Here is a 21,832-nt window from a genome sequence, read left to right on the forward strand (position 1 = left end):
CTCTCTCCCAGAAGATAAAATACGAAGGAAAAGTGGACACGAACTGACCGACGAGCTGGTCTTCTGAAAAATTGTCATAGCCACCGGGAAGAAAACATGCTGATTTGTGGTGAGAAGATGAACGGACAGTGTGAATCGCATGGGAATCCATCACTTATTCAAAAGGTATGTATCAAATTAGGGCTATCTCTATTGATCTTTGTTATTGAATCTTGTTAGCTAGTTATCCATACCATAAGTATAGATCTATCCTTGCGGGCCTAGGGTTTAAGACGGGGAGGAGAGAAAGACATAAAGAGTGGTGGAAAGTATATTAAAATATGCAATTACTTTATCTAAAGTATGTTAAATGAAATACTTTGTTTGTTTAATTTTTTTATATTTTATTTTGTAATTTATGTAAAAGTTTTACTAACTATTTATCATATTATTTAAGGATTGTATTGGCGTGATTGATGACACCCATATTCCAGCCATGATAAAAGGTCGTGAAGTTAGCAGCTACCGTAAATATGTTGTGAGCATATGTTTGATATTTATTTTGTCATTTTTTTCTATAATTTTGTAAGCATATGTTATCGTTATGCTAATAAATATGTTGTATATTACCAGGAAAATATTTTCTTGTAGATTGTGGGTTTGCTAATAACGTCAATTTTTAGCTCCATTACGAGGTGTTTGATATCATCTCAACGACTTTGGTGGTCAAGGTCGACATCCCCGAAATGCAAGTGAGTTGTTTAATCTTCGTCATGCATCATTAAAGAATGTGGTTGAGAGGATTTTCGGTATATTTAAATCTCAGTTCACAATTTTCAAAACTGCACCTCCATTCCCATTTCAAACACAAGCAGTGTTGGTGTTAGCTTGTGCCAGCCTACACAACTTTCTTCGTAAAGAATGTCGTTCTAATGAATTTCCTCCTGAAATAGAAGATGATGAAGAACTTGATATGGAAAACGAAAATCTTGAACTATTTTTTCAAAGTCAACTACAACAAAAAGCAGAGTCTAATGCTTGAAGACTTAATATTGCTGAAGTTATGTGGGAAGATAGACCACGAAATGGTGATAATGAAAGTCAAGAAGATAACAATTATATTGAAGGCAATGAGAATGAAAATAATGAGGACAATGCGAATGAGAGGGATCATGAAGACTATGATGATAATGAGGTCGGAATGGATGTGTATACAACCTTTTAATGTACTTTTATAATTGTCTTTGCAATTTTCACTATGTAATATTTGGTTGTTTTTATATTTTTATTACTTTGTAAAAGCATATATTATTATTTTATAATGTTTGTTGAAAAAGAAAACTAAATTATTAATTCTCCATGTTCTCTATTTTATTATTTAATAATAATAATATAAAAATCATACATGCACTTGTAAATTCCAAGTAAATTAATACAAATATGATAAATACAATACAATGAAATCTGGCTGAATCTATGTGGAGTTGAAATAATCTATGGAATTTCAAAATCCATTAATTATAATAAATTAATCAGAATCATTTAAAATCAGAGTTGAATATACTCCCTAAAAGTTGTTTTTTAGAAATTAGAGTTCGAACCATGGACCTCCTATTACCATAAGTAACTTTTAATATATACTATTAATAACTCAAACACACTTTGTCAATTAAAGATGGATGTGAAAAGACATAAGAACCCTCAGATCATATTTTATTTTTAATAAACTTTTAATATATAAAAGATGCATATAAAAATAACAAAATATAAAAAGTAAATATAAAATATAATTAATAATTATCAATAATTTTGTCCATTATTTGTACAAATAACTTCTCAATCTTTACTTTTATTTTTACATATGGGTAATTTCTCCTCTCCCTACATTCTGACGCATATGTGCCGAAGCTAGTTAACCCTAATCTCTTTAGAGGTGTTTATTTACAGACTGAACAAAATCGCAGTTTCTCCTCCGTCCTTTTCTTCTCCATCGGATTTCTTCTATCCATTCATCTCTCTCTCTCTCCTCACCAAGGTACTCTCTCTCTCTCTCTCTCTCGATTACTCTCCCAAAACCCTAAAATTTTTTCCCTAATTGAAATCATATATTCGGGTTTCGATTTCAGATTCCTACCTTCTTCCTTCTTATGCTGAATTTGAATTGAATTGATATCCACCACTGAAAACCTTCCCACTTAATTGTTGCTGTTGATTTTTTTTATCTGGGTAAGGATTATGTGATTCTTCTGATTCGTTGAGATTGCTCATTGAAATTCGAGTTCTTGAGATCGATGGGCTTGCTCTGCTTCCTCAATTCGAATCGTATCTGGCCACCGATTTAGGGTTCATGAATTGTGTTGTCAAAAGTCAAACTTTGATCGTTTTTTAATTTCTTTTCATCACTAATTGATAGAGCCCATGTATTACATCTGAATGTTTCTAATCTTAATGCATGTATTCAATTTTTACTGGTTTTTAGAGGAATGTTGGTGATTGGTTTTAGGTTGATAAGTAAAGATATTTCCTTGATTTTGTTGATCATTGGAATTTGTATGAATCTCAGAATTCGTGTTTGCTAGGCATATATTTCGTCACTGAATTTGAGTATGTGAGGCCTGATTGTGATCAGTGATCATTATTTGTTGAGGAGTTATGGTGGGATATGAACTAATTAACAGTACGATCTAACAAACACGAAGTTTATGCCATCTTTGCTGAAATAGGAGGATTAATGTTTTTGTGTGTCCATTAGATTTTAGTTGTCATTGTGAGGTCTGGACGTCTGGAATAGGAAGGAACATAATTCTTGCCGGTAATTGTACAAAGAGAGAACAATTAAATGGATTTGCTGGTTTTGATACTGTCTGGTGTACCAAAAAATTCGTTTGTAGTTAAAGATGTAGGACTGTGCTACTGTACCTGCGCCAACTTGGAAGCAGTATGATTTACCAGTGGCTTAAAGTTGTTAAGTTTGTGATTCTCTTATATATGAGCTCAGCTTGTTCCTTTCTGATTTCAAGTATATATAGTCCTCATTTTGTTGTTCCTGAGTGTTTTCTATATAGAAAGTATAACATATTGGATCTTTTTCATTACTCATTTGATTGCAGGATTCATGTAATTTTTTCTGCCTGATTGTTTTGTGAACTATGGATCAGAGTGATAGTTATAAGGAAACAGACCAAGGGAATGAAATAAAGAGTGCAACAGAAGTTTTGAATCATACAGAATCATCTGACATTATCCCCTCTCCTGCAGAAGCACCCAGCAAACCAGTGTCATTTGAACAGGAGATCCCCTGTTCTGTGGAAGCACTGAGAACACCTGAAATAGAAGTGTCGAATAATCAAGAGTCATCTGACCTTATCCCCTCTCCTGCAGAAGCAACCAACAACCCGGAGTCGTCAACAATCCCCTTTTCTGCTGAAGTGCTCAGTACACCCAAGTTAGATTTGTTAACTAACCCAGAATTATCTGAACACATCCCCTCTGCTGCAGAAGCACCCAACAAACCAGATTCGACTGAAGTAAAGATCCCCCGTTCTGCCAACGTACTCAGTATTCCCGGGTCAGGTGAAAATAAGATGTCCTCTCCTATAGCATCAAGCAAACCTGATTTAAATGAAAAGAGAGCCGCATCCCCTGCAGAAGCATCAAATTATAGAAAAAAATTTCCAAAATCATTGAAGGGGAAAGCTAAAATCGTTAAGAAATCTCTGATTGATGACAGTTTGAAAGGTAGCAAAGCTACAAGTAGTTCAATGGTTAATGCAAAGAGAAGGAGGTTCAGAAATAAGGGTTCCAAAGTGAGCAGCAACAAAAGAGAAGATTCGAAGAAGGTGAGTTCAATAAAAGATAAGCAACAGAAAACTACTGATGAACAGAAGATGGAAAAGAGCAATCAGGCACAGAAGAATAAGGGAAAGATGGATGAAGTCGAAAAGAGCGAACAGAAGGATTTAGAAAAACGCCATGGGCCAGAAAAGAGAGAAAAGCCTGGTGGTTTAATATTTATGTGCAGCGGGAAGACAAAGCCAGACTGTTTCCACTACCGTGTAATGGGTGTTTCAATGGGTAAAAAAGACACTGTGTTGAGTATTAAACCTGGGTTGAAGCTGTTTCTTTATGATTTTGACCTTAAGCTTTTATACGGAGTTTACAAGGCATCCTCTTCAGGTGGCTTAAAACTCGAGCCAAAAGCTTTTGGTGGAGCCTTTCCTGCTCAGGTCACAATCTCATAAATTTGCCTCTGGTTTCTAATTATCTCTGTTAAACAGCACTGATGGCTTTTAAACCTCAGGTTCGGTTCAATGTGGATAAAGATTGTCTTCCTCTGCCTGAAAGCGTTTTCAGGAAGGCAATAAAGGAAAACTATGATGAAAAGAAGAAGTTTAAAACTGAACTTACAGTTCGACAAGTGAGAAAATCTACCCCTCTATAAATGCTTTATCTTTTCTCCCACAACGGAAATGGCTGTTAGAGTTGTATTTGTTTATCCATTTATGGTTTTGTTTGCATATACTGGAATGTGATAACCAGTCTTCTTTCAGGTCAGGAAGCTCACAGCTCTTTTCCGTCCGGCTCAAGTTCATTCATCTATTCTACCCACACATTCCCCACTCAGGGCGAACAATCGGGAAAGGGGAACTCGTGGGAGGGCGAGGGAAGTGCTGCCACTTTCACACAGGGATGCTCATGCTAGAGATCCCTATCGCGATGGCGATGCCAGGGGTCATCCATTAGTTGCTCATGCTAAAGATCCCTATCGCGATGGCGATGCCAGGGGTTATCCATTAGTAGCTCATGAAAGGGAGAAGCATGCTGCGTATCATGATGTGGGATCTGCAAGGAGAGAGGAAATTCCTCGTAATTTGTACCTCTCTGAAAAGGAATATCGAGTTTATGGTCTTCAAGGAGAGAGAAGAAATCTTGCTACCCGCCCCATAAGCCCAGTTGTAGAAGTTCAGCAGAGAAACTATGAAGGGGACCATCTTGTAAGGCAGCCTAACCTTTATAGGGAGGCTGCCCCTGCACATCGAGAAACTGTTCTTTCTGATCCTCTCTACTTGAATGATCAAGAGTATTCGGCTTATACTGTTGGTGCTAGACACGAGTTGCAACCTGCAATATCAGTTTCCACTGTAGATTTGTATGCAAGGGATCCCTACCATAGTACCTATAGCTATTATGGGGCTTCATCGTTGGACAAATATGCAGCCCCTCAGAGGAGAGAGGAGTTTCCTTTGGGTTACTTTGCTGGTGCAAGGAGAGAATCTTATTTGGTTGAGAATGATCCCTTGCAAAGGAGAGCACCTGATCATGTAGAGAGAAGTTTGTACTCCACACATGCTGCTGCTGCCATTGATGATCGTTTAGAGAGAAGCTTGTATTCAGGACATGCTGCTGCTGATGATCGTTTAGAGAGAAGATACTCAGCACAGGCCACTGTTGTTGGTGATCATATAGGGAGAAGCCTGTACTCAGCACAGGCTGCTACTGCTGTTGATGATCATTTAGGGAGAAGCCTGTACTCAGCACGTGATGCTACTGCCCTGGATGCTGTTACTCAGCCTGCGCCAGTTTCATCTCGTTATGCATTCGCTGGTGCATCATACTCCTATCGCTAAACCCTAGAAGCCATATGCTTTTGCTCGGGAATCATACTCTTATGCTTTCACTGTTTTTCTTTTCTTTAACAGAGCTACAGTCTATGTTTCTCCAAGAAGGCAAGAACAACACAAATGTTTGTTCCTTGAGACAAAAAGGGCAAATATTTGGAATTCTTTTATCATTCTGTTAAAACAAACGTATCTCCTAGTTCTTTATTGAACTAAGCAGTTTAATAACAAAGTATAGCTCCATTTTGTATATGTGCCCACGTATTTAATGCCGCAGTCCTGCGTTCAGGTATTTCTAAACTACAATAAATATTCAGCTTTATTTAAAAAAAAACTACAAGAAATATTTCAGCCATAAAAAAGAAGACTACATGAAATATGATGTGGAAGAACTTTATTACATGTACATGTATTGGAAAAAAAAACTTTACTACATGTACATTTCAAGCTGTGGGCAATAGTAATGACTATGCTAGACTAGCTCAACTATGTGTGTCTAATTTACAGATAGAACATATATATGACAGTGTACGTAGGCTAGGATAAGGAACTAAAACGGATTCTAATAGTCAACAAAAAGGTAGCAACTCAAGTTAAATATCCCTAAAAACTAACCAAAACCACATTTACATGTAAAGCTTGATAATCTTCTTGATCACTACTCGACAACGAGGGCACTTGTTATCAGAGTCTTGAATCCTCAGCCAGCAATTGAAGCAAGCTACATGCCCACAAGGATCACAAGTTGCTCCGATTGGAGCATCAAAACAATACTCGCATTCTAAACTGCCACTCGAACCGTTTGGAGCTGGTGGAGCAGATGGCAGTGACTTTGAAACTTTAGCTTGATCCTGCTGCAAAGGTCTAGAACTGGTAGATGCATCTCCAGTTGTTGGTTCACTCAGCCAAAATGACAATTGTGGAATAATTCCTTGTTCCAATTCAGGCTCCAAAGAGACCATGATGGCGATCGCCATTTGACGCTCTTCTTCTTCTTCTTCTTCTTCTATTTCAGGAAGTATTGATGGAGCTGGATGAGCAGATTGCAGTGTCTGTGTGTCTGCAGAACTATGGGGTCGTAAAAACAAACCAAAGGCGTCGTCGTATGTATGACCATCCCTGTGTATGGGACATCTTATGGCTTGCTTCCCTCCTTCCATATCAGAGAAGCAACTTCCCATAACTCCCTGTCTCTCTTAAATTATGTATGCTGTCTTGTTATGGGTCGACCACTCGATCTGATTATGTTGATATATGGGTGGTTAACTTAGTTCCAACGCTTTGAGATAACCGTGTGATCTCGATCGAAAAAAAATATATATTCGTGCATAGGTCTCGGTCTACTTACTTCCTACACTTCTCTGATTTAACAAAGCTTGGAAAAATTAGGGAAATTTCCAAAAACAAGTGGACGTTGACAGTAAGACGCGCTTCCAATTTAACTAACCTGTCAATAATGTTCAAAAGATTATAACTGGACTTTTTTGAGATCAGACTCTAGATTTTAAAATCCTTTTGTCATTATCTTGACGTGTTCTGATTACAGTGTTTACGAAATTGTACTTAAATTGCAGCAGCTGGCTCTACGTAGCTTGCGATCCACTCCACTCCATCGCAAAATGTTTATCCATTCAAATAGAAATCTAGGCGGCAGCCACGTACTTTGACTCTATATATAACGTACAGTTGATTATTCCGACAACCAAAATAATATATTATTCCGACAACCAGATTAAAGAATGCAACAACTATTTCTTGGTAATTACTAATTAGTATCGAGTCGACCTGGCCTGAAACATGAAATGGACGCAGGACGCCCAGTTAGATCTTTCAAACTATTCTCAGTAGTCTTTCTAACCGAATCCGACAACTATATATGATTCAGATCGATGTGCAAGAACCGGGGCCGGTGTCAACGTCCAAAGCGCCCCTATTTTTCTGATAGCATAAAACATCAATCATTCGATCATTCGATCATTCGATCACTATGCTTCGTTTAGGTTGCAAGGGCACTGTTGGGCTTCACTTTCCTTGTTCATGCTTAACCTCAGTTCTCATGGGAACCTTTACCACGTACAAATTGACGGGCCGCGAGTGCGTTGTTATCCTCACTTGGTTGGCATGGATAGGCACTTGCATGCCGACCTGAGTTCTAATCACATTGACAAACTCCGGGCCTCAGAATTGAAGCTTGTTGTGCAACTCTCGGCTCGTACGTATGATGTCGTATATGAGCAAATACAACATTGGAAGAAAATCTAGGAAATGTGTGCTTAATAATTAGATTACATTAGTACGTATGTTTCAATTTAATCTTTTAATTTCATTCTATGATGTTAGAACTAGGAAGACTGGACTGCTAGCTGATTCATAAAACAAATTGAGATTCTGAAGTCTGAACACACTGAATCTCAATAATCAAGCTAGCCTGGTACGTAGCAGTAATGTCTATTTCTATATTAATATGTTGTTAAATTTTATGTTTACGTTCATCTTATCATCATTTGAGAATAATCGATGAGGATCGGGTGACCTTTTCAAAGAAAAAATATATATGGTAGATGGTACGTACGTACGTACTGCTGTCTGTATCTCAAACTTTATTTATTCACAATGGTCTATACAGATAATATCCGGAACTTGATACAATACGTGTATTTCAAAGTTTATATTTAGTCTAACTATAAGTTATAAGTATATATACCACCCGACTATTGTCTAGCTATCTTCTAATACTACAGTATTGTCTAATGTCCCTTGGTGGCTCAAATCCACGTACATTTATATATAAATCCTCATCACTTTGTCGATTACTCTACGACAGCGAGGGCACCTATTAGTAATGCGCTGAATCTGTAACAAACACTCGTAGCAATATACATGCCCACAAGGGTCACATATTGCTGGCATTGAAACTTCATAACATACCCCACATTCTACTGATTCACGCCTGGAATGATTTGGAATTTGTTGAGCAGATGGCATTTGTGGCTGCTGGGAGTGGGAAGAAGTAGAGCCACTACCACTATCAAACCGATATGATGACCATTCTTGACCATAGCTAGGGTTCATTCTCGGTCTCGAAGATGCCCTAGGAAAGTTTGGTGCTTGTAGAGAGACCCGAATTGCCATATCAATCTGGCGCTCTTCTTCATGAACATTGCATGCATAGCTAAGGTTCATGCTCAAACTAGAAGATGTGCTAGGCAAGTTTGTTGCATTCAGAGATGCCCTAATAGCCATATCAACTTGCTTCTCTTCTTCGTCATCGTATGCATCTGCTGGTACTACTGGAGCAGATGGCAGGGGCTGTGAATTTGCTGTGAGATAACTTGGTTCTAAAGAAGTAGAACATATATATTCATATGCACTTGGTGGGAATAAATAGTTGGAAACATAATTAAAACATTCTTGACTATAGCCATGCCTGCTGCTGCTGCGCCTTATTTCTTCGCATCGTTTCTTCGAGACAAAACCTCCCATCTCTCTTGTATGTTCTTCTAATATCTGGTTTCTCTCCCAGTTCCAAACTCTCTAGTATATATACAACAAGATTATGTATAAATTGTTCTGAATAAGATCTGGTGTGTACATATATGAGGCATATGTGTGAATCCCGCGCGCGGTTACTTGGATTGAAAGAAGTCCTACGAACACGTACATATTGTGGTTCGCATAAACTTCTCTTGAGCCGTAAATTGGGAAAGCTCTACTTCAATTCCTCGTAGTTCAGCAAATCATTGTAGCTAAGTAAGCTAATAATCAATCTAGCTTGGAGTGAACCAAAAATGCCGGTGCCGCAGTTTTATTTCGAACAGTTGAATTGTTCCTGATTCTTCTACAAAACGTGGTCATGTTTCTCAATTGACTCGGTTAATTGGGCCAATTAATGGGCAACTAACAATTAGCTACATGAAGTACAACTTCGATTGACCGGGTTGATTGGCCTAATTAATGGGCTATAAGTTCATAATTATGAAGTATCTACTTCGAGCTAGGTTTCATATCGCTAATTCGCTATGCTTTAACAATATCCCCTAGCGATCATAATGAAATCGTGGGGTTTCATTCATTCATTCTTCTGGTGAAAGAACTAATCCCCAACAAATTCGTATGGTTATCTACTGCACCACAAAAGTTTAATGACAACTTAATAAGCTAGCTAACTATCCAGTATCATGTGGGATGGTTTATGCCCTCAATTCAGCCTCCAGAGAGACCTTAATCGCCATTGCTATTTCACTTTCTTCCTCATATTTTTTTTTGGAAATGTCTTTCTTCCTCATATATACTCTCTTTTTTCTGTTTTTTTTTTTCAGGAAGTATCGACAGTGCTGGAGCAGATGGCTGTAGCCGTGTGTCAGCGAATTGGGTTCGTAAAACTTGGCATCTTGCCCTCTTGTGGCTTGATTCATTTCTTATATATCAGAGAAGTAACCTCCCATAATCTCCGAGTTAGTATAAACAATATCTCCTTAGATAACAGCCAGTGGCGGATCTAGGATTTAGAGTTCGGTGGACTTGAATTTTCTATCGACAAAAAATATAATAAAAAATCTCAGCAGTGCGAAATTTGTTATATTAAGAGAAGAGGGATATAGTGAGTTTTACCCCTCAAATACAATATAAGAACATAAACTTGCTTAATCTAACCCTACGATTTGATAAATTTTCTACGATTTGACCACTTTATTGTTAATAGAATCAATATACTCATTCTCAATGGGGAGAACCATATAATTATCAAGAATACCTATAGACGTTGCTTATATTAGACAAATGGTAGGCAAACACAGTAGCAATAATAATACCAATACAACAATACCATATTTTGTGAATTGTGATAGAAACCTAAATTTAGACTACCAAACTTGATGGAGTTGAAGAAGTAGAATTTGGTGGATCAGTGGAAGACTGATTGACGAACTATGTCGAAACTTTGAATTTAATTGAGGATGTATCGACGTGGATTAAGAGGTGAAGAGGAATAGATTGGGAGAATCAAAGCCTTGGTTTTTTTTTTCTCCCAAAATCCTTGGTTTCCCAACCAACCCAAGGCCTTGGATCCGCCCTGATAACAGCTAATCTCTTTTTTAGATGTTACAGGCTAGTACTGTGAAATTATGTTTATACAGGGTGGTTTGTTTATACAGGGTGGTTTGTTAGAACAATATATAGGAAAAAACTTGGCAGCCCAGCCATGGTTAGCTCTAACTGACCACTACCAATAAAAGAATGACACGTGTCCCTTTAAATTCTTTTTCCCAAACAGTTGATCGCCTGATCCTTTTAGATTTTCTAAACCCCAACCACTGAAAAATAAGATTCATTCTTGCTTTCCCTTCAGCTCTGTGGTTAGGGCGTTTGGCTATCTCACAAGCTGGTATGTTCAAATTTTGTATGTTATTGGTGTGGTGAAGTATCTGAAGAATCTTTAAATGATAGCTATAGCTAGGATAAAAAGAACAAATCAGATCCATTCTTCCTCTCTCCTTTGAGAAATACGGTCAATACCAAATCCTAAATCAATAGCCTGAACAAATTAATAATGATAATTACAATCACAAGAAGGATATGTGGGTAAAGTAACAACCAAGGATAGGAAATCAAACAAGTAAGAAGAAGCATAAAGGGTTATATCATTAGATTCAGGTAAAAAAATCGAAGGCCTTCAAAGTCTCAATTTGGATAGCAACTGGGGATTAAGGAAGAAGAGAGTTTGAAGGAAGAGAATTAAGGGAGAGACGGGAAGGAATAGAAGGAATTTCCTCCATTCAAATGAGAGAGGAAGAACAAATTTGATTTCTGATGGTCGGGGTTTGATGGAAGAGAATGAAGAATAATTGAGTTTTCTTTTTAAAAAATAGACACGTGTTATTATATTATTGACCATGGTCAGCTGATGCTAACCGAGGCTTGTCTGCTGAGTTTTCTCCCAATATATATATTATGAATTTATCATCCGTAATCAATGTCACAATCCGATTGAGAACAAGCTGATTCAAATAGGTCCCACTAATAGTGTCTAGTTGGTAGCTAAATAATTTCCATACCAAAATAGTTGTGTGCATAATCGAAGTAGACTTCGGTTTCTTTAACACTCGATGCATCAACAATCATAATCGAAATAGATATCGAGGGATCCAACATTCCAACAACGTATTTGACATCTAAATCTCTTCCATTAGCCTTAAATTTCTATTAATAAACAACAACAATATGAGGAAATTCGATATGGTAGCACGTACACAGTACACTTATTAAGCAGTAATACTTGCAATTCAATAACAGGTGAAGGGAATACCCAACCTAAAGTCAGCAGCCAAAGCCAAATTAACAAGCAAGGCTCAGGTCTTCGATTCCTCAAATAATCTCATGCGCCTGCAGTCCGTACGTTGTAGGAGTTGATGCACCTTTTCCTCATCTATCTCTATCAGAGTATCATAATTCGCAGTAGTGTTTGGAGGTCAGCCACTTTTTCTTCGCTTCCTGATATTTTGGATCCGGCGTTCATCTTTTTCCTCTTCGCTTCCCTCGCCTCCCCCTTATCTTCTTCTTTGCTTTCTTGATCTCCTCCTTCAGAAACTCCACCAAAGTCTCCTTCTTCTCCTCAATCAGCTCATCGGCCTTGATCAGCTCATCAGTGTACGTACTCCTCCCTCATATAACTCGCAATCGAACTGCAGAAACAGCGGCGGATGTTGTGGTGCGCTCCAATTGGAAGGTTATATATATACATCATAGGACTCTGCTCGGACTCCGAACGTCTTCGTTCGGATTCATCAAATACGGCTCCAAGTTCACCGTTCCTGTCCTGGATATCCATCATGATGGGTATCATTATCACCGCTCCATTCCCATTGAATATTTACTGATGATTGATCGAGCATATGCACAGAATTTCGGGCGAGCAAGTTTCACAGTGAATTACTTGTTAATGATTGATCGATCCAATTCTCTTATCTGTCTGTACATCTGCCTACGTTGCATCTACTAATTCATATGAGTTTGTGAAGATTTGTGAAGGAAAACGAAGCGAAAATGATTTGAACAAATGAGCAGGTCTTCCAAGGTTGAAGATGCGTTTTCGTTGACTGACTAAGATTGACTCGACCAACCATTACGTGTCTGCCAATTGCCATGCATTTTGCATGGGAATTTAATTCACGTACGTGGAACGGAGTCAGCATTTTCCCGCCAATTTCAGTCAATTTGATTGTTCTTTGTGTACAATTCAATCGATTAATTCATTGTTAATTTTCATACTTACATCGAATTGGGACGAGTCAATGGTCTAATAATTAAGCATACATGTGGATAGGGTTATTGAATCACGCAAGTCACTTATTGATTGATTTCTGTAGTAGATTATTATATATTCTATCATAATGTGAGTTGGTTCGATAATGCATGCGCATATTACCAGCAATTTACTTTCCTTTTTCTTAAACGACCCATGCCAGCAATTTACATAATATTGTGTTGACATGCTAAACTAGTAATAGATACATAGTTTGAGAAAACAATGTTGGTCCGACGACTGAACTGATCGTTTGGTAATCTGAATGGAAAATAGATGAAGCAAAAATAATAGTTTATCGATCTGTATATGGTTAATGACATATACATTTCTATGACGACGTTGCTACGGTGACGATTTGTGCTGAGACTGGTTTGTTTTTACCTAGTTGAGTAAGTCGACTATAAAACAAAATAACCTTATCTCCTTTACCACGCCATCCCAGGTTATACGCCTACATCGTTATCTATCTATCAATCAGAAGTTAAAAACGATGATAGTGATTACAATATATACTGATCGATTTCACACGCACGCCCCCGCCGTGCCGGCGGCGGCAATGTGATTACTCGGGTTGTTACAGCCTGATGTACGTACCGAACCTGATCCAGTCATCCTCATCCTAACTATTTCGATTAGGTCTAGTTCTGCGATAAATTTCTGTTTTACTTATGTTAAATTACCCGTTATTTGTTTGGGTGTAAAACATGCCCGAATTAAATGATTCCAAACAAAAACAGAATTTATTTGCTTCTTTATCACATTGTTCCCACAGATTAACAAGTCCATTGGCTTAAACATACACATATAACTTGTAAATGAATTCTGTTTACGCCACCAGATTTTGTCAACTCACATAGCTTGCTTCTTTTCTAATTCGAAGTAATTATCAATCCAACTCACACCTAAAAGCCATAACCCCCAAAAAAGACTCTCACCTTTTGTGTTGCACACACTTAAGCAACTGAAGAAAGTTCACCTGTCATGACTTGTGAAACGCTCGCATCAGATTATATACCAAGTCACGGGATGATCATGCATTAACTAACAAAGTGCATAGAATTTTCACTGCAACTTCTAGCATGTTTGTACAAGAAAGGTCCGCACCTAATTCAATTCTCTCTTTGACAGTTTATCAATAATTCAATATAATAGAGTTGGTCGAGCTTAGCAACCTACCTTGAGACTATCATATTTTCTTGCGTTCAAGTCTAATCTATCACCAGTTAATTTGTAGCCAGCAGGTCTGAAAGATCGAGCGTTCGAGTTTCTGCGCTTGTGACCAGATATTAATCTCGATCACTTGATTTGTTAAGATAACCTCATAGATGTTGGTCCAAATACTAACCGCCTAAATGTACTAAACTCGTAATAAAAATTGAGGTGGCCTGCTATTTCATTCTCGAGATTAAAAATAAATATGATATTCCTTTGGTAAAAATGGTTTGTCTATCATCACTATGGTGCACCGATGCATCTCATTTCATTAACGATTAAACTTCTATGACCTCACTCACCAGCAGCGGAGCCATGACTTGATCTTAGGGAGGTTCAACTATTAAGTACCGAATCATCAATCATAAGTTGAAAAATAAAAGATAATAGGGGGCAACATTAATTATAAAAATGCTTTTAGGGGATCTAATCAAAATAATTTCACTATATAATTACTATACTTAGGGATGGCAATGGGGAGGAGAGAGTTAGGGGATTGAAAAACCATATCCATACCCAAGTCCGTTTATATCCTCGTACCCGTCCCGATCCTCGTAATAGGATATTGGGTATTTCCTGTACCCATACTCTTAGCGGGATTAAGTTCTTATACCCGCCCTAATATCTGTTAATAGTAATTTATTTTAATATTAAAAAATTTCAATAAAGTGCACGAAATATAAAAAGACTGAAAGAAAAGTCAAATATCATAATAAAATTATCTTTTTACGTCAAAAATTGTTGTACGTGCAAATAATCACAAAATATATTTTGATATTTTGATATTTATTTAATTTATCTATAAATTTATTTGAGTGAAATTATATTAATTAATTATATTAAATATATAATATATTAATGGGTGGGTATGGAGATGAGAATCGAAATACCATTCATGCCCCTTACCCGTTTCCGCTATCCTAATAGCATGGATCCCCGTATTGGTTACCCAATTTTACCTGAAACACTCCCCCATTAGGCTCGAATACCCAGCGAGTAGGGTTGTCATCCCTAACTATACTTGACAAAATTACATATAATATATGGAAATTTTAGGAAAATTAGGGCGGGTCCGGGCCCGGATGGGCCTACATGTTGCTCCGCCACTGTCACGGTAAAATAGTAAATTTTACGTTAAAAAGGTAAGTATATTCGCGTTCTCTTTATCGTAAACTTTTACCATTTCTGTTGATTTTACGGTAAAAGAGAACGCGCCTCTGTCATATCGTGTAACGCGTTTTATAGAAACTTCTGGGAAACAAACCTCGCGTCTCTCTATATAAGTTGTGGGTATGAGAGAACTCCCACACATCTAATCACACCAAAATATCCACAAGCTTTTTGATAATTAGAACCACAGAGACTTCTAGGGTTCTAGAACAAGAGGGTTTAAGATCCTAACACAGTCTACTCGTCGTCGGAGAGAGAGAGATAGATGGGAGGTTGCTTTTCCGATATTAAAGGTGGCAAGCAAGCCATCGGTGGAGCCCAGGAGAGGCCGATCAACCGCGACGGTGACGTAAACGACGCCGTTGAGCTCTTTAACCGCTCCCGCGGGGTTTATCCACTCCACACGCAACTAGAGGTGACCTGCATTGCCATCTTCAGTTTTAGCCCCAATTTCACTGTTGCTAATTTTGGCCCGTATAAACCCTACAATCTTTGATCTCCGAATTTCGTTCTTTTCTTGTTTGATTCATGCGATTTTTCTGTAGCTGTTCTTGTATAACTAGAAAAGAAATATTTTTTTTTAATAAAAACAATCCGTGGAGGTTGAAATTCGTGGAGGTAGATATAAATATAGGTGAACAGTTCTGGGTAGTAGAGAAGAAGCTAGTCTCAATTTTTATAAGTTATTTAGCGCAGTAGTTTAATTAAACCACGTACCCTTTTGTTCACTGTTTCTGATGGGAAAGCTGAAGACCAAGATTCTTAGACTTCATAATTTTCAATATTGATGGGTTATGTGCAATACCCAGTCACCCATGAGTCATCTTCAATGTTCAAAATGAAAATTTAAACACGATTCACTTCTTATATATATAATATGGGTTTGCCCTGTAAACAACGACTTTGACAATACTTGAGTTTTCTTGAGTAATTGGTGTATTACTAAAGTTGATTGAGTACTGCGCCGTGTCGTGTGTACGAGGAAATGATTTGGGAGGGACTTAACGCTAGTAAGATTCTAATTTTGTTTTGTTGATATGAGTTGTATATTATGCATTGATGTATATTAGAATTTTCCTAAAAATACAGTACAAAAGCCATAGATTTGGCCTTAGAAGTATTGTTTTGTCACTTGCTGGTGTGAGACAAGTCAAAGTATTGTGCTACTTAGGAAAGCAACTTTTCCAAATAGATGTCTGAGAAAAATGTAGATATACTTGGTTTCAACCACGAGAATTTCAATTTTGCCAACAGTGCCTTTTCCATTTTGTCTCCTTTTCTTTTTCCTTCCCCTTTTCCATCAACTACATTGTTTCAATTGGTGTGTGCGTGTGTGTGTAAATGGGTATCAACTGGCTAGAGGTGGTTATTGCTACTCCCAGAGGATTCATTATGCACTACTGCACCGAGCTTTAACGAGCAAAGAACCAATAAGTTTGACAGAGAAATAAAAACAATGTGAAACTTGCTGACAAATGAAGCTGTAGTGAGCAACATGTTTGTTCCCACTATGAAGTATAATGCTCAATACAATTTACCATCTAATCTTATATACTTCATAAATCAAGTGCCTGAAGATTAAAATGGCATACATATCATGAATGTGTTGAGTCTGGTGTCTTTGTCCTATTAATGAAACTATTTATGAGCTTTATTAATGTGCTTGGATGCTTCTCTTGTTTTTTCTTAATTTGAAATTTAATCTTGTATTTCGATTTTGTGCCACAGTTATCCTTGTCGGCTACAAACTTGCTTGATCGTGACATTACATCAAAGGTATGCGTATGTCAAATGTTACCTTCTAATGTAGTGGTGATTATTAGCTAGCTTAAGCATTTTTCAGTGATAAATTTCTGAAACTGTTAATCCTGGGTATCTAAAATATTGCGGCTGTAAGAATGTAATATGAGCAAAACCTGTGTATCTTGTTGTTGCTTGTCAAATTGTAATCGCTACTAGCCTTACACATAGAAGGACCATCTTAGTTTCACTCAATGAAATCTATATTATATGTATTTGTATAGCATTTTCACACGGGCTATGTGTAATGGTGAGAAATTGTTCTCTTAACATCTTTTGTTTTGTTTCAGAGTGATCCCATGGTGGTGGCTTATGTAAAGACAGCAGACGGTAAGCTAAAGGAACTAGGGAGAACTGAAGTAATATTGAATAATTTGAGTCCAGCGTGGATTGAGAAAATCCCAGTAGCATATCATTTCGAGGTTGTGCAGCAATTGATGTAAGTTTCTCATATTCCTTTCCTAAGCTGCATTTCAGCTGCACTGGTTTAATTAGGCTGCTTGCCTGACCACCTTTTCTTGTTTGTGTTACAACCCAGATTCCAAGTCTATGATGTCGATACAAAGTATCACAATGTAAATGTAAAGGTATTGCCACAGAGCTTTCTTTGAACGCAATTCTGAATTTTTATAACCTTAGGAAGTCAGAATTTACTTAGGAAGCCTATTTTTCAGGTATTGAACCATGAATGTGCAGTAAATTGCTTATTTCTTGGAGATAACCTTAGGAAGCCTAGCATTGTAGACGTGTGTGTGTGTGTGTGTGTGTGTGTGTGTGTGTGTGTGCGCGGACACGTTCACTTGTTAATCATCTCATGGTTGCATCGCAGACATTGAAGTTGGAAGATCAAGACTTTCTTGGGGAAGGCAGTTGCGTTCTTTCAGAGGTAATTCGCTATCATAGGGTATTTCATTGAGCTGGTTCAAAGATGCTATTGTAATTTTCAATTTTTTTCATCTATATTTCAATGATGTTTTTACATCATTTTGCAAATGCTAATATATATTGTGTTCTGCGCGTGTTCTCTTCTGATTGCAGATAGTAACCAAACAAAATCGAAGCTTGACCTTGAATCTGAATAACAGAAGTGGGCGTGGAAGAAACTTAGGAACACTTACTGTCCATGCTGAAGAGACTATGGCTTCCAAGAGTGTTGTTGAGATAAAATTTCGTTGTTCCCAATTGGAAAATGTTGACCTCTTCTCTAAAAGTGTATGTGTCATGAAACAAAATCTTAAGATCTTTTTGCTTAATACATTCTTCTTCTTTTTGGTTGAGTAATTCATATATATTTTTGACTTCTTTACTGTAGGATCCATTCTTAAGAGTCTCTAGAATTGTTGAGAGTGGCGGTTCTGTTCCAATTTGCAAGACTGAAGTAGTAGATAACAATTTAAATCCAATTTGGAAGCCCCTATCCCTGAGTATGCAGCAGTTTGGAAGCAAGGTAAGCTTGCTGGTTCTGCTTACCTGTTGAACAAGCTAGTAGTTTGACTAATAGGGTAAAAAATTCATATAACTTGAATTTTGGTGCAGGATAATCCATTAGACATCGAATGCTTTGATTTCAACAGCAATGGCAATCATGTCCTTATCGGGTATTTATTTATTGGATAATCAATTCTAAGTTTTTCTTTTTGCACTTCATTCTCAAGTTTGTGTATTTGCCTGCACAAGAAATAATACCAACCTTTTTGAATTTACCTGTTTGTCGTATTTAGGAAACTTCAAAAATCTGTGGCAGACCTGGAGAAATTATACAAAGAAAGAAGTGGGGTGAATTTCATCATTCCTTCTTCTCATGGTCGTGAAAAGGTGTTTATTCATACTTAATTATATTTATATATACACTCTTAGCATACAGGTCAATTTACTGACTGTTCCATTGTAATATGGTGTTGTAGGTTTCAAAGGGTCAGTTGTTTGTGGATCAATTCATTGAGAAGCAGCAATTTAGCTTTCTCGATTATATTTCTAGTGGATTCGAGCTTAACTTCATGGTTGCTGTTGACTTTACGGGTAAACAATGTGTGGTTTTTTTTTTCACTATTTATCATTTCCAACGTATGTGCATGCCTTGATACTCAATTTTCTCACAGCTTCAAATAGAGATCCTCGACAAAATGATTCATTGCACTACATTGATCCGTATGGCCGGTTGAATTCTTACCAGAAGGTGAGCCAATTATGGTGCTTCAATAGCTAACAGTTCGGCAGTGTTTTTACTTTTTAGTAGTAAACAAAATTCTTCTAATAAATGCAAGATTTTGTGCCTTCATTTAATGAAATAACCTTATAAGCTAGATTTCTTCTGTGAGTATGGTTGAGTGGTATGATCTCCAAATATAATCAATTATATTATTTGCAGGCCATAACGGAAGTTGGTGAAGTTATTCAGTTCTATGATGCTGATAAACGTTTTCCTGCTTGGGGCTTTGGAGGAAGGATAGGTGGAGGGCCTGTGTCGCACTGTTTTAACTTGGATGGAACTGCTACTGGCTTTGAGGTAAAACAAGAGTCTGGTTCCTCGCATATGGCTTCAATCTCTTATTTGAAACTTATATACCAACCAGTATCTCTCTTATGGTGCATGGTTGTTTTCTTAATATAGGTTGAAGGAGTTCAAGGCATAATGACTGCTTATGCCAGTGCCCTACAGAATGTTGCTCTCTCAGGACCCACTTTGTTTGGCCCAGTGGTTAATAAGGCTGCAGAGATTGCTGGCCGTTCTCTATTTCAGAACCACAATAAGTACTATGTGTTGCTGATCATAACGGTAAGAGAAGGATGTATTTTATTTGCAAGTTTTTGTTTAATGTGATCTCTTTTATTGTAATGACACAAATGCCATCTTTATAGGATGGGATCCTTACAGACCTCCAGGAAACAACAGATGCTTTGGTGAGGGCATCTGATCTTCCCTTCTCAGTTCTAATAGTTGGAGTAGGAACTGCAGATTTCAAACAAATGGAGGTATGCTCGTCTTGTTTAATGAAAACTCATATTCTCCTTATGCTACCTATGTTGGGATTTCAACAGCTGGGATTTGATTTCTTTGTCCTAAAAGCATGTCTGGATCTTGTGTGGCAGATTCTCGATGCTGACGATGGACAACGGTTAACAAGTTCAACAGGTCGTGTGGCTACAAGAGACATTGTACAGTTTGTTCCCATGAGAGATGTGCAGAGTAAGTCCTGAATATCTCTATTTTTCCTCCCCGCAACATTGAACCATGTCTGAAATATGGGTAGAATCTATTTATTCGCACTTACGACAAAAATGATTCTAATAGGTGGGCGCATTTCTGTAGTTCAATCGCTTCTGGAAGAGCTGCCTGGACAGTTCTTGAGTTACATGCGCTGCAGGGACATCAAGCCTCTCACTTTCAATGCAACCCAACCATGTTCGCCACAACTTTAGAACAGCACGATCACAACATCCCAAGGTTGGTGGAAATATGTAGTTAGATATTAAGCAATGACTAGTTAGCAACTATGTCTGCCTTTCAAGAGCAGGACTTAGCAATTACATCTTTAGGATCTAAAGTCTCACGAATTTTTTTTATTTTTATTTTTGGGAGGAAGTCTCACAGATTTCAAAAGGAATTGATCGATATTAACATGATTTAACAGGAAATAATTCATGTCATTGGTGGTGTCATCAGAGATGCTCAAGGTCGTTTTGTAGCAGTTTTTGCTAAACCAGTAGCCATCACTGCCTCACCTAAGCAGTGTGAACTTCTTGCTATCAGGGGAGGCATAGATCTGTTGTGTACCTTAAATTTGAATCATGCTCTCATTGAGAGTGACTCCATGGAAGCTATTTCTGAAGCCACTGCAGATGATCATGCTCTGCTTGCAAATGGAGGTATTGTCGATGACATTCAGCAAACTTGGAAGCATTTAACTAATGTTAGGCTTAAACATTGTAATAGAGCAAGCAATTTCGCTGCTCATAGACTTGCAGCTGTAGGTTATGAAGCTGCTTATGCTACTACTTGGATTTTTTTAGCAAGCTCCTAGGATCATTCTAGATGTGCTTGCGAAAGATTGTACCCCTTCTTCTGCCTAAAGTCTTTAATGAAAGCTTTCCCATTAAAAAAAAAGGAAATAGTTCATGTGAATTACAAATCTCGCAGAATCTTTTATTTTCGTTTAGAACATTAATTGGTTTGATAAGGTTTTTAGATAGATTTTGTAAATAGAGCGCTCCCCAGTTTTTTTTTTCGATAAATAGAGAGCTCCCCAGGTTGATTTTGCAATTTATTTTTTCACGGGCAGTATCTATTTGGTCTGCATGTTTGAGGAAAGCTGTGGGTTTTTTTTTATTTAACAAATGAGTTGGACAAAAAAATCTAACTTCCTATGTTTGATAAACTCCAACAAAGAGGATAAACAAAAGTTCAATCCGGCATGTGTACACCCACACATGCAAAACCATAGATATAAAAACTCCTAGCAAATAGCAAACCCTCAGTCAAGAAACATTTAATTAAATGATGGGATGAAGCTGGTAACATTGGCAGAATTGTGAGATACCAAAAATAGAGAAAATAGACATATCATGATGCTTCTTGTAAAAATGAAATGAATGCAGAGCAGACTCTTTGAACAATTCCAAAGTCATAGTGATTCAAATAAACCAAATTAGATTGTAGGAGACTAGAAACTAAAGTTGACGTTTAGGTTTTGGGAACGCTGAAACACCAACACCATTAAACACTTCATCAAGGGTACTCCAAGGCGAGAAT

The 21,832-nt window shown here is 37.4% G+C and overlaps 3 protein-coding genes across 4 annotated transcripts; 2 read left to right on the forward strand and 1 right to left on the reverse strand.

The window, feature by feature from the left end:
- Positions 1–1,914: 1,914 nt before the first annotated feature.
- Positions 1,915–5,847, forward strand: LOC126800639 (uncharacterized). The gene is made up of 4 exons (XM_050528029.1): positions 1,915–2,014; positions 3,090–4,205; positions 4,280–4,418; positions 4,519–5,847. The coding sequence occupies exons 2-4, from the start codon at positions 3,129–3,131 to the stop codon at positions 5,604–5,606; spliced, it is 2,304 nt and encodes a 767-aa protein (XP_050383986.1). The 5' UTR covers positions 1,915–2,014; positions 3,090–3,128; the 3' UTR covers positions 5,607–5,847.
- A 2,531-nt stretch (positions 5,848–8,378) lies between these two features.
- Positions 8,379–9,829, reverse strand: LOC126800640 (uncharacterized). The gene is made up of 2 exons (XM_050528030.1): positions 9,818–9,829; positions 8,379–8,906 (listed from the first exon to the last, which is right to left on the reverse strand). The coding sequence occupies exons 1-2, from the start codon at positions 9,827–9,829 to the stop codon at positions 8,379–8,381; spliced, it is 540 nt and encodes a 179-aa protein (XP_050383987.1).
- A 5,718-nt stretch (positions 9,830–15,547) lies between these two features.
- LOC126797524 (protein BONZAI 3) lies at positions 15,548–20,967 on the forward strand. 2 transcript variants are annotated; one of them, XM_050524159.1, is made up of 17 exons: positions 15,548–15,697; positions 17,011–17,058; positions 17,373–17,521; positions 17,621–17,669; positions 17,912–17,968; positions 18,121–18,294; positions 18,395–18,529; positions 18,619–18,680; positions 18,804–18,897; positions 18,987–19,101; positions 19,182–19,258; positions 19,451–19,588; positions 19,694–19,858; positions 19,942–20,055; positions 20,173–20,269; positions 20,375–20,527; positions 20,715–20,967. In XM_050524159.1, the coding sequence occupies exons 1-16, from the start codon at positions 15,548–15,550 to the stop codon at positions 20,500–20,502; spliced, it is 1,752 nt and encodes a 583-aa protein (XP_050380116.1). In that variant the 3' UTR covers positions 20,503–20,527; positions 20,715–20,967. The 2 variants fall into 2 exon arrangements, with proteins under 2 accessions (XP_050380116.1, XP_050380117.1); XM_050524160.1 differs by having other exon boundaries at positions 20,393–20,527.
- The last annotated feature ends 865 nt before the right edge of the window (positions 20,968–21,832 follow it).

The sequence above is a fragment of the Argentina anserina genome, chromosome 6, assembly GCF_933775445.1.
Source record: "Argentina anserina chromosome 6, drPotAnse1.1, whole genome shotgun sequence".
Taxonomy (NCBI): domain Eukaryota; kingdom Viridiplantae; phylum Streptophyta; class Magnoliopsida; order Rosales; family Rosaceae; genus Argentina; species Argentina anserina.

Bases quoted from the DNA above. Each gene is read 5' to 3' on its own strand.
- LOC126800639 (XM_050528029.1), top strand. From the start codon at position 3,129: ATGGATCAGAGTGATAGTTATAAGGAAACAGACCAAGGGAATGAAATA. The intron at 4,206-4,279 runs GTCACAATCTCA...TTTAAACCTCAG, and splicing joins GTGGAGCCTTTCCTGCTCAG to GTTCGGTTCAATGTGGATAA. The intron at 4,419-4,518 runs AAATGCTTTATC...TGTGATAACCAG, and splicing joins GAGAAAATCTACCCCTCTAT to TCTTCTTTCAGGTCAGGAAG.
- LOC126797524 (XM_050524159.1), top strand. From the start codon at position 15,548: ATGGGAGGTTGCTTTTCCGATATTAAAGGTGGCAAGCAAGCCATCGGT. The intron at 19,102-19,181 runs GTAAACAATGTG...ATTTTCTCACAG, and splicing joins GGTTGCTGTTGACTTTACGG to CTTCAAATAGAGATCCTCGA. The intron at 19,259-19,450 runs GTGAGCCAATTA...TATTATTTGCAG, and splicing joins GGTTGAATTCTTACCAGAAG to GCCATAACGGAAGTTGGTGA.